This window comes from Molossus molossus, unplaced genomic scaffold (assembly GCF_014108415.1).
Source record: "Molossus molossus isolate mMolMol1 unplaced genomic scaffold, mMolMol1.p scaffold_m16_p_11, whole genome shotgun sequence".
NCBI lineage: Eukaryota > Metazoa > Chordata > Mammalia > Chiroptera > Molossidae > Molossus > Molossus molossus.
This window is the reverse complement of record NW_023425346.1, coordinates 46,523,492-46,536,050: the sequence shown is the minus strand read 5'-3', so window position 1 is coordinate 46,536,050 and position 12,559 is coordinate 46,523,492. Positions and strand designations below refer to the sequence as shown.

General features: G+C 34.6%; 1 protein-coding gene across 5 annotated transcripts in view; it reads left to right on the top strand.

Moving 5' to 3' along the window:
* SCN3A (sodium voltage-gated channel alpha subunit 3) overlaps nt 1-12,559 on the top strand; it is an 84,868-nt gene that overhangs the window by 10,452 nt on the left and 61,857 nt on the right. For 3 of the 5 annotated variants that reach the window (XM_036253569.1, XM_036253568.1, XM_036253566.1), the window contains exons 4-9: nt 259-387; nt 1,099-1,190; nt 2,157-2,429; nt 2,636-2,699; nt 7,438-7,579; nt 8,625-8,831. In XM_036253569.1, coding sequence (XP_036109462.1) covers nt 259-387; nt 1,099-1,190; nt 2,157-2,429; nt 2,636-2,699; nt 7,438-7,579; nt 8,625-8,831 — 907 coding nt within the window. Of the gene's footprint in view, nt 1-258; nt 388-1,098; nt 1,191-2,156; nt 2,430-2,635; nt 2,700-7,437; nt 7,580-8,624; nt 8,839-12,559 lie in introns of all 5 variants that reach the window. The other 2 variants (XM_036253570.1, XM_036253567.1) reach the window with 1 other exon arrangement.

Sequence of the window (12,559 nt, the reverse complement as noted above, 5' to 3'; positions counted from 1 at the left end):
AAAACACATGAAACTATTGTTTGAAAACCTAAGTAGTAAACAAGATCATATTCTTTGGGGATGATACTACCTTTTCAGTTTAGCCCTTTACTTAGGTTTGTAAAATTAATTAAACTAGTAGTTTGTTTTTTGGTAAATGTAGGAACAAAATTTTGGTGAATTGAAAAACCACAAAAGGAAAAGATTTGCTATATTTGAAAACATCTATTTTAACAGTTCAAACAAAATAGTTAATTTTTGTTTGGATGTTTTTCCTAGGTACACATTCACCGGGATCTATACCTTTGAGTCACTAATAAAAATATTGGCAAGAGGATTTTGCTTAGAAAATTTTACTTTCCTTCGTGATCCATGGAACTGGTTGGATTTCAGTGTCATTGTGATGGCGTGAGTATTTTTGAAAAATTGTTAAGCTTAAAGGAATGAAAATAATTGCAGCATAAATCAGGTTGCTGTGGCAGATTTTAAATGTAGAGTATACTTATTAACCAAATTAACTATAGGCTCCATATATTTTGAGAATACACATTTGAATACATATTACAAGTCATATTTATCTGGTAAATAAACAAAAAATGGTATTACTTTCATGTCATATAGTCTTCCACCTCATCAAAATGAAGTTAGTCATTGACTATAATTTGTTTTTCTTAAATCCTCACCAGAGGATATTTTTCTATTTATTTTCAGATGAAGTGGGAGAGAGAGAGAGAAACATTGATGTGAGAGAGATACATCGATTGTCTGCCTCCCGCACAACCCCAAACAGAGCTGGGGACTAGAATTGAACCTGAGATTCTTTGGTCCATGAGCCGATGCTCTAACCACTAAGCAACTGAGCAGGGCCAGTTAATTTAATACCACCAACTGTACTTTGACTAGCTTTGCAAACACACTTGTTTACATTAGTGAGAATAACATTAAAATAAAACAACAAAATTGTATTCCTTAGAAGCAGCTTTTACCATATGGCATCTTGAGCTCTATAGTAATTCTATTTGTTAAACTCAAGGGACTTTCTATGCCAAACCCAGCTGTCATTCTTTATTTAGTATAAACTTTGCGAAAACTGTTAGTAACTCTGATTTAATTCTACAGGTATATAACAGAATTTGTAAACCTAGGCAATGTTTCAGCTCTTCGAACTTTCAGAGTCTTGAGAGCTTTGAAAACTATTTCTGTAATTCCAGGTAAGAAGAAACTGGTATAAGGTGATAGGCCCCTTATACCTTCAACTTTCCTTGTGTGTTGTTGTGTTTGTGTGTGAACTCCCTATTGCAGATATGTGACAGAGTTTGTGGACCTGGGCAATGTCTCAGCGTTGAGAACATTCAGAGTTCTCTGAGCACTGAAAACTATTTCAGTCATTCCAGGTGAGAGGGGGGTTAAACACTGAGGCTGACTGAATATACTGTAATGATACTGAAGCTGGAATCACACTTATAACATTAGCTTTGTTGCTATTATTCTTGTTTGTCACTTTCGAGAATGCTGATTTTTCAATGCATCTCGATTACTAAAATTTTATAAATCACACACTTAATTATCAAGTCAGCCTACGAGTTTAACAGAGAATTGCATGAGATATCTGTAAAAAAAATACTAGTTTTGCACTCTTCCCTTTTTTTCACATTTATGATGTAAAGTATTATCTTTTACATTTGTAATTGCTTTGCTACTAACTGATTTGGATTTTACTATTCACTACAGATCTGTTTTTAAAAACGATCGTTGTTTTTTTTTTAAGAGACAAAATTATTATTAAATGACATGCACATGGCTGTTTTTATCATTTTGAAATTCTTTGCTCCTCTAAATCATTGCTACTTGGAAGCTAGCATAAAGAATGGCTTGGAGGGAAATAGCCTCATAAAACAAAATCGGAAATGAAAAATCATTGTAAGTTTTTCTTTTCATGTCTGTGGCAGTAAAACTTCCTGCCTAGATATTTACACTTTCAGTTTTAACCTACAGAAAGCACAATGTTCATAAATGAAACCTGCTCTTCATCAATTTCTCAAACCATGGGGCTGTGCATAGAGCTTGGATGTCTAAACAGCCACACCACTATGGAGAAAGAAAATGTTTGTGACTGTTAAGAAGACACTGTGGACATGGCTCTCTTCCTCAGTTGACCTATGGTTCTCTCTCCTCAGGTTTAAAGACTATTGTGGGTGCCCTGATCCAATCTGTGAAGAAGCTCTCTGATGTCATGATCCTGACTGTGTTCTGTCTGAGCGTGTTTGCTCTCATTGGTCTGCAGCTGTTCATGGGCAACCTGCGGAATAAATGCCTGCAATGGCCCCCAAGCGACTCTGCTTTTGAAAGCAACAACACTTCCTTTTTCAATGGCACAATGGATTCAAATGGGACACTTGTAAATGTAACAGTGAGCACATTTGACTGGAAGGATTACATTGAAGATGACAGTAAGAAAAATTGCTACATTGTTAGCCTTGGCTGTTGTGAATGAGTGTTCACCAATAAATAGTTGAGGCTGTGGGTGTGAAGCCATCTTTGTAAATATACTTCATTGGTGTCCATTTTGGAAATAACTGAGATAGTCAAACTCTCATTCTTATTAATGTCAATAGTACAGATAAGACATAAAATAGTTTATTTTTTATATTAACAGGTCACTTTTATGTTTTGGATGGACAAAAAGACCCTTTACTCTGTGGAAATGGCTCAGATGCAGGGTAAGAAAATTTTTTTTCTTAAAAATATATAGAACACTTTGGTAAAAAGCAGGTAAGATAAAATATATAAGGGTAGCATTACATGTATAGAATAAAGAATGTTGCTGCCTACCTAGGAAGTATCTTCTCTGTCTTAATGGATTGCTATCAGTTCTAACCTCATAGGCATTAAAACCTTCACCCTTCGGGTGAAGACCTTTTCTGCAGAGTTTCACAGTTAAGATGTATTATTGCTCCAAAGTGTGAAGGCCCATAGTCTGTCTTTTCCGTAGATGCTTCAGAGCCATGTAAGAAATACAGGGAAGGAAACACACGATGAGAGCTTGGTGTGGGTATGTGTAGATGGGATAAGTTTTGATGTGGCTGGAAAAGATCCAGAATATTACATGGTCTTCAGAGTGCACGCCCAGTTAGGAAACAGCTTTGAGAGACTTAATATTTTTCAAATAACTTTAAACCCTGTGAGCAAAGAGCCAAAAGACAGATGTATGTCAAGGGCATTTTTAAGTCTTAGTCTGCATACTTAACGGTTCTTTTTGATCACACCCTATAATAACAGATACAGTAGTTTCTTAGTCATCTTGCTAGTCTCTCATGCTTAACATATTTCCCCAAGGGTATTGTAAATTAGTTTTAAGTCTGGATAGAGATTGAATTTTTTAGAAGCCAAGGGAGAGCAATAATAAGTGATTCTTACTTAGATCATAGAACTTAAAGAATGTATTATGAGTCACCCTAGAAAACTGAAACCCGGTTTAGCCATAAAGGTCTAATTGTGTTATTGAAAACATATACCAGTCATAGAGAAGGAGCTTAGGGGAGATTTTTTTCCTGATAATTTCCCAACCATTGCTGGTAGAGTACAGTAAATAAGAGCATAACTTCTACAGTTTATATATGCCTGGGTTCAAATCCTAACTCCACCGTTTACAAACTCTTTGACCTTGGATACATGTCCTAAGCTCTCTGTATATGAGTTTACTTATGTCTAAAATGAGGAGAGTAATATTGCCTCTCTATGATGGTTGTTATGGTGATTAATTACTAGCACCTGGTCCATCATAAGCATTTATTGCATGTTAGCCTATTATTTTTTATTGTTACTATTAATGTAAAAGACTAGATGAAATTCTGGGTAAGGTTGGTTAATGCATACTTTATTCTTATTAAATAACAATAATCACATCCTTTTATTGACTACATACTATGGGTTAGCTAACTTACTTGGTAAAATTGATAGCTGCTCTATTGTTAAATGTCAAATAAAATTCTAAAGATAATATCCAATTTCAAGACTTCCTGTAAGACTACAGTAATTAAGACAGTATGGTACAAGGAAATAATAAACATAACAATCAATGAAACTGAACAGAAAGCCAAAAAATTAAAAAAAAATAGACCCATATAAACATAGTCAGCTAATTTTTGACAACAAAGAAAATGTAACTTGACGGAGACAGGAACGTTTTCAATAAATGATGCTGGAACAGTTGAAGATGCATATGCAAAGAAATGAACCTAGATACAGATCTTACATCTTACATAAAAGCTAACTCAAAATCAACCATAGACCTAAATATAAAATACAAAATGTAAAACTTCTTTAAGAAAACATAGGATACAATCTACATGACTTTGGATTTGATGATGAGTTTTAAAAGTAACACCAATAGCATAATCCGTGAAAGAAAAAAAAATAAGTTGGATTTTATTAAAATTAAAAACTTTCTACCTTCAAAGACACTATAAAGGAAATAAAAAGAAAAGTCACTGATTGGGAGAAAATATTTGCAAAACACATATCTGATAAAACTCTTGCATCCAAAATATACAAAGTCCTCAAAGCTCAACAACAGAAAAACAAATAACTCAATGTAAAAATGGGCAAAATATCTGAACAGATACATTATAGAAGAATATACACAGATGGCTCATATAGATGTAGAAAATGTTCAACATCATTTGTCATTAAGGAACTGAAAATTAAAACAGCAAGGAGTTACTATATAATTATTAGAATGGCTAAAATCCAAAGAAACTGACAATACCAACTGCTTTTGAGAATGTAAAACAACAGGAATTCTCATTCATTTCTGGTGAGAAGGCAAATTGGTACAGCCCTTTTAGAAGACAATTTGGCAGTTTCTTACCAAATGAACACTGTCTTCCATACTATCCAGCAATTGCCTTACTAGGTATTTAGCCAATTAATTTGAAAATTTATGTCCACACAAAAATCTGCATGTGAGTATTTATAGCAGCTGTATTCATAATCAACAAGAAACTGGAAGTAATCAGAATGTCCTTCAATACATGAATGGATAAACTATTGAATATTCATAAAGTGAAATACTATTCAGTGATAAAAAGAAATAAGTCATCAAGCTACAAAGAACAGTGACAAACTTTAAATTCATACTAATCCATGACAAAGAAAGCCAATCTAAAAAAGCAATATTCTGTGTGATGCCAATGACATGACATCCTGAAAAAGATAAACAATAGAGATGATAAAAATATCAGTGTTTTTCAGGATTTCAGTGTAGGCAATATGGTTATGCACCGGGGATTTTTATAAGGTGGAGTAATTATTCTGCATGATTCTAGAATGGTGAACGTTAGCATTTGACAAAACTTTGCAGCACAAAGAATGAATACTGTATGTAAATTTTAAACCATAATATTTGAGTTTGGGGGACCCCAGATTAAAATACAGAAAGTGACAAAAGTATATATATGGTTAAACTATATAAAACAACCTTACTGAAACAGGTGAGGAACTAGGTGCTAATCTAAAAATGAAAATGAGTAGCTACCGTAAGACTAAAGGCAAAAGGAATTGTGCTATAGTTGATAACACTGATTCCCATGGTAGTATAAGTTAACAGTCCTGAAATAATTATGCATATATATTAAGTATATGGATGGCAGATACAGAAGCCAGGCTTCTTATTTTTGAAATGAGAAGTTAATATAAGCAAAAGGAGAAGTTACAAAGATCCTGGGATAATAAAATAGAGTTGGAGACATAAGTAGGACCTTATGTTTAGGTTAATGTAGGCACAGATGCTTACATATAGAATGTATATATACTGTCAGAAACCAAGATCTGGGTGCTAAGTGTGTTTTTTGCAAAGATAGTGCCATTGCTTCTGGGCCCTCAGGTAACAGAGCAAGGAGGTGTATGTGCACACACACACACATTTATCTAGGTTTCTAATACCATTCTTCACTAAAAGTACAAGGGCTCCTTGGAGAAATGGAAGTTTCTAGCACTAGGGAAGGATATATAAAAGATGATCATGAAGCATCTTGTAGTTTCAGAAAGTAAGAAAGTGCTAAAAAACAAAAATAAAATACCATCATAAACCACACACAACCATGGGGATCTGTCAAGGAGATACACAAGTCAACTGAAAGTTCCCAATGGCCCAACCTGGGACAATTTTAGCAAAAAAAAAAAAAAAATTATACATATATATATATATATATATATATATATATACACACACACACACACACACACACACACACACACAAACACATACATACACACACACATACACATATATATACATATATAGAGAGAATTGGATTATAATTCAAAGTAGAGAATACCCATGAGTACATACTTTTATAAATAAATGACTTCATAAATAGATAAGTAAATAAGAGATAATAAATCTCTCATGCAGAAGAATCACAAAGAATTTATGTACATACTTGATCATGATTCCCTGTTTCTTATGTGTGGGCTGCATGCAATAATTTTATTCCAAAGAATGCAGTGTTGAAAAAAAAAGGAAAGAGTAACTTTACAGTGAAGAAACCTGACACAACACTCCTGTAAGTCAGGTGATGAAAGTTAGTGTTAACAGTGAGGTCACATTGATAGTTTGTACCCTTGATCTGTCTGATGTGACTGCAATGATACTTTTCCTCTCTGGCCTTCCAAAAGTACATAACTCAATCTAATCACAAAACAAACAAAGAAATAAAACAGCTAAAACTCAATTGAAGGACATTTTTCAAAACACCTGACTAGTACTCCTCAAAACGGTCAAGGTCATCCAACACAAGGAAAGTCTGAGAAACTATCACAGCCGAGAGGCACCTAAAGAGACATAAAGACTGGACATAATGTGGTATCTAAGATGGGATCTTGGAACATAAAAAGGATGTTAGGGGTAAACTGATGAAATCTTAAAGTGTGGACTTTGGTTAATAATAATGTATCAATATTGATTGAAATGTACCATGAGGTGTGAATCATATGAAAAACTGAGCATGTGATATGCCTACGAGTATGGGAAGTCTCTATTTTCTCTGCAATTTTTCTGTAAATCTAAAATTTTTCTAAAATATAAATTTTATCTTAGAAAATTCTACCAAAGTGGTAGACAAAGAAGCTCATTAAGTTGGTTGTTTTTCTGCTTTTCCATTTTTAATTATTAACCTTTGCCACTTTGTAAAGAGCAAGATATTGATGGTGCCAGAGAAAAAAGTGTGTGGTTGCTGCCTCTGTGCCATTCTAAATGTCTATACATCTGACTTCTTTGGACCTAAATTTCCTATTGGTTCCCCTAATAAATTTCATCCGATAAGAGTTTCACTATGAGCTAATTATCTGAAGTGTTCTGGAAATGAAGGGCAAGAATATTAATCACAGACAGCAACGATGATTGAAATAGCAATAATTGCCGTACTGACCTTAGCTTCATTTCTCTCTCTCCTACAGCCAGTGTCCAGAAGGATACATCTGTGTGAAAGCTGGTCGAAACCCTAACTATGGCTACACAAGCTTTGACACCTTTAGCTGGGCCTTCTTGTCTCTATTTCGACTGATGACTCAAGACTACTGGGAAAACCTTTATCAATTGGTAAGTATCTTAGTCCATTTGAGCTGCCATAACAAAATACCATACCTGGGTAGCTTATAAATAACAGAAATGTATTGCTTACAGTTCCAGAGTCTAGGAAATGCAAAATCAAGACAAAACATGGTCACATCCTGGCCAGAGCCCTCTCACTGTGTCATCACTGCTGAAAGGGGCTAGTGATCCCTTTGGAGACTCTTTTTATAAGGCACTAATCGCATTCATGAGGGCTCCACCCTCATGCTCTAAGCACCTCCCCAAAACCCCACCTTCTAATACCATCATGTTGGACATTAGGTTTCAACATATGAATTTCAGGGGAATACAGCATTCAGGCCATCACAGTGAAGATAAAATGAACATGCATGGGATTTAATTTTATGAACACATGAAATGACATATATGGATACTTGTTTATAACACACTAGAATATAGAAGGTCCTGTTTAAAGCAAATGTGTCTAAGATCCCCCATTTAGTCAGTACATATATATTGAGAGCTTCTCCCATGAAAGGCATTCTGCTAGAGTCTATTGAGGATGCAAAGAATGTTCACAACTTTGAGTTTATAATCTAGTTGTGAATATATAAAAGAGCATGTAAAAAGATTTTAAAATCAATTATATAAAAATTGTAAATTAGACCTATGGTTAATTGGGACTAAAAGAGGAGGGGAGAAAGATGTTATTTCTAGATGGTGTGGAGAATAGGCTGTTATGGAAGTAAAACCTCATTGAAAAGAAGTAAAAATAATGTTCTTACTTGTAATATTGCCCTGCATTGTGGACTCTAAGAAAAGCATTTTAGTGGGGCTCAAATATATATCCAATGTATACTAATTTAAATCTGTCATTTATAACAAATAACACTGCTGTCAGGCCTCATTATTTAATGTGGGTATGCAAATTTGTGTGCATCATTTAATACCAAAAACTTGGTCAAAATGCATTGGATGCTAAAAAGCATTCACCTCTGGCTATCTAATTATGGTAATCAGATATTTATTGCCATATAAAATACTCATGAAATGATCCCTTTCTTCCCCTTAGACATTACGTGCTGCTGGAAAAACATACATGATATTTTTTGTCCTGGTGATTTTTTTGGGCTCTTTTTATTTGGTGAATTTGATCCTGGCTGTGGTGGCCATGGCCTACGAGGAACAGAACCAGGCCACCTTGGAAGAGGCAGAGCAGAAAGAGGCTGAATTTCAGCAGATGCTCGAACAGCTTAAAAAGCAACAGGAAGAAGCTCAGGTACTGAGTGATAAGCAAAGCTTTTATTATTATTATTATTATTATTATTATTATTATTATTATTACCATTAAAGTTTTAAGTAGAAATAGTTCTGTCAAACTGGAACTGGATTTTCAGTTGGTATACAGACATTCTCATTAGAAAAGTGAAAGCTAAAACTGTTTCTGAAAATTACCTAGCGGTAGAAAATGCATTTGTGATCAAGTTAACTATGCAATTAATAAAACCTGAGAGCCCTGGCCGGTTTGGCTCAGCGGTTAGAGCGTCGGCCTGCGGTCCGGAGAGACCCGGGTTCGGTTCCCGCTAAGGGCACGTGCTTCGGTTGCAGTTTATCCCCGGCCCTGTTTGGTCGTGCGGGTGGCAGCCACTCGATGTGTCCCTTCACGTCGATGTTTCTCTCTCTCTCTCCCTTCCTCTCTCTCCCTCCCTCTCTATCTGTACAAAAAATGGAAAAATATCCTCGGGTGAGGATAAAAAAAATAAAAAAAATAAAAAAAAAATAAAACCTGAGAGGGAATCTGCTTTTCAGTTTAATGTGGAAAAGATACCTAATTGATATTTCCAACCATTGTTTTACTACTTATAACATTTGAGGCTTTTATCTAAAGCTAATTCATCTAGCCCTGGCCGGTTTGGCTCAGCGGTTAGAGCGTTGGCCTGCGGTCTGGAGAGACCCAGGTTCGGTTCCCGCTAAGGGCATGTGCCTCGGTTGCAGTTTGTCCCCGGCCCTGGTTGGGTCGTGTGGGTGGCAACCACTCGATGTGTCCCTTTCACATCGATGTTTCTCTCTCTCTCTCTCTTCCTCCCACTCTATCTGAACAAAATATCGAAAAATGTCCTCGGGTGAGGATAAAAAAATAAAAAAATAAAATAAAGCTAATTCATCTAAAATGTTAACAAGAAATCTTTATGTATACCTACTCTTCACCCTTTTGTTGGGTTTCTGTTACACAAAGGTGTTTCCTGTACCCCCTAAAAGGATAGACATCTGCTTGTAAATTCCAACTTTAAATTCTCATTAACATTAAAGGCTATTTGGGCTAGGGGTGTGGTGAATGAGGCATTTATGTCTTGAGAAGAAGAGACAAAATAAGTTTTTAATTAAAAGGAAAACAACATAAATTGAAAGGTAAATATCATGGAGAGATTATAGTGAGATCTAATTCATGTCAGACTTAACAGTGGTTCATGTACATTTGTCAACATTGGGTATGGTAAGGCTTATTAACTATTATACTGAGTGTCTCATTGCTGTTCCACTTTGCATTTTCTTAATGACTAATGATGTTGATTATCTTTTCATATTCTTATTTTCTATATGTCTAGCTTCTGTTGAGAAGTGAATGTTCAGATCTTTATATTGTGCCATTATATTATCTGAGCTATTTGTTTTCTTATAATTAAGTTTTGAGTAGTCTTTATATATTCTGGGAATAAGTCTTTCAGTCCTTTATGACACCTATCTTTGCAAACATTTTCTCCCAGTCTGTAACTTGTCTTTTCATTCTCCTAACAGTATTTTATAAAATTAAAGTTTTTAGTTTTGATGAAGTACAGTTTATCAAAACTTTTTGTTTGTTTGTTTGATCACGCTTTTGGTGTTGTATCTAAAATTTTTTTGCCAAACCAACATTACAAAGAATTTTCTCCTATTTTTTTCTTCTAGAAGTTTTATAGTGTTGTGTTTTATATTTAAGTCAATGGCCCATTTTAAGTTAATTTTTATGTAAAATGTGATTTATGTGTTGATATTGTTATAAATATACATACATATATAATTATTCCAGTGCTATTTATTGAAGAAAATATCCTTCCTCCCCTAATTACCTTTGAACCTTTGTCAAAATCAGTTGTCTATGTGTGAATGGGTCTATTTCTGAATTGTATTTTATTAAAATGACTTATTTGTCTCTTTTCACACCAATACCACATTCTCTTAATTACTGTAGCTGTTAATAAGTCTTGCCATCAGACGGTGGTAGTTCTCCAACTTTATTTTTCTTTTTCAAAGCTGTTTCAACTATTTTAGGTCCTTTGTAGTTTCATTTGAGCTGTAGAATCAGCTTGTTTACTTCAGCTTGGATAGTTTCTATCACTGTATCTTCGTCATCTTTTCCCTGCAGTGTCATATCCTCCATTAATCCCATCCAGGGTATTTTCCATCTTAGACATTGTATTTTTATGTCTAAAAGTGTGATCTGCATATCTTTTATATCTACTTTGTTTCTAATATTTTGAACATACACAATACAGTTATTTCTGGTAATTCTAGCATCTATGATGTATACTGGTTTTAATTACTTCTTTTCTTCATTATTGGTCATCTAGTTTTGAGTTTTTACATTCCAAAAATCTTCAGTTGAATTCCAGACAGTGTTAATTTTACCTTTGTGTGTGCCGAACATTGTTGTATTCCTATACAAGTTCTTGATCCTTTTGGGGGGCACAATTACATTACTTACAAATATTTTGATCCTTTTGTATACTTAAACCTATGGAAATTGGTTAGGTAAAACTAGGAGAGCTTTTAGTTTAAGGATAATTCCCTACTACTTTGTGAAGAGCCTTCCAAATATTCTACCCAATGTCGCATTCACTCATTGTCTTCGAAACCAATGTTACATGTATTCTGTCTGTTTTATTGACTGTTTCAGGAGGGAGAGTAAATCTGATCGATCTCTGTTACTATTTCTTAGGCAGATATAGAAGTGCAAAAGAACTTTTGTGCATAGTGACTTTTTGATATATAGTGATTGTTTTTTCAGCTAGATGGTTCCAGATATTTGAATGAGAGTATATCCTTGGAACTTGTAGTTTTAAAATTTAAATTCTTAATAATACTGAGTTATTTCAAAGATGCACAACATATAGCATAAGGCCATTTTCTTTCTTTTTTTTTTTTGAGGAATTTTTTTTTTGGTGAGACAAGGGTTTAACAGTGAATTGCTTAGCTGGTTACCCAACTCAGCCATATACTTAGTATTTGCTGATCATGGGAATCAAGGCCAACACCTGGGCATGTGCCCTGACCAAGAATCAATCTGACAACCTCTTGGTGCATGGGACAACATTCAACCAACTGAGCCACACTGTCCAGGACTGTAGTTTTGAGTAGGATTTTAAAATTGGATTTTATGTTTAAAATGAAGTATAATCACAGGTAGTCAAGTGATTTTATTTTTTAAAGACACGGTGAGTTATAGAGCCTATTTTGAATCACACAACAGTGAGAAAAAAATATGTCATTCTCTGTGTAATTATTAAGGACTTATTTATTATTTGCTATAAGAGGAATTCAGCAAATCATTCGTGAAAGTAATACTATTAGTCTAAATAAACAGGACATTGGCCATATCACAGAGCTAAGTATACACAGGTATGCAGACATGTGAGATGACAGGAAACATCTGCCTTTGAGGGATCATCAAATCACTGGAAGTGGAACAAGTGACAGATTTGAGTTGGGGAGTGACACAGAAAATGTGTTGTGTCGGGAGGTTACCATTGTTGCCTTAAAAATCTGTTTTGGTTTTGAGTTATTTGCCAACTGTTACCCAGAATAGGTAGGGAAATCATGTCTTATGCAAAACAAATTCCGGAAGTGATTTAAATGAACATGACTCTCAGGATCATGACAAAGGACTATTACCACCACTTCCTTCATTTCTAACGACAAGCAAGACAATAAATGATTAGCACTGTGTGTTGCATGTTTCTGTCTATACAA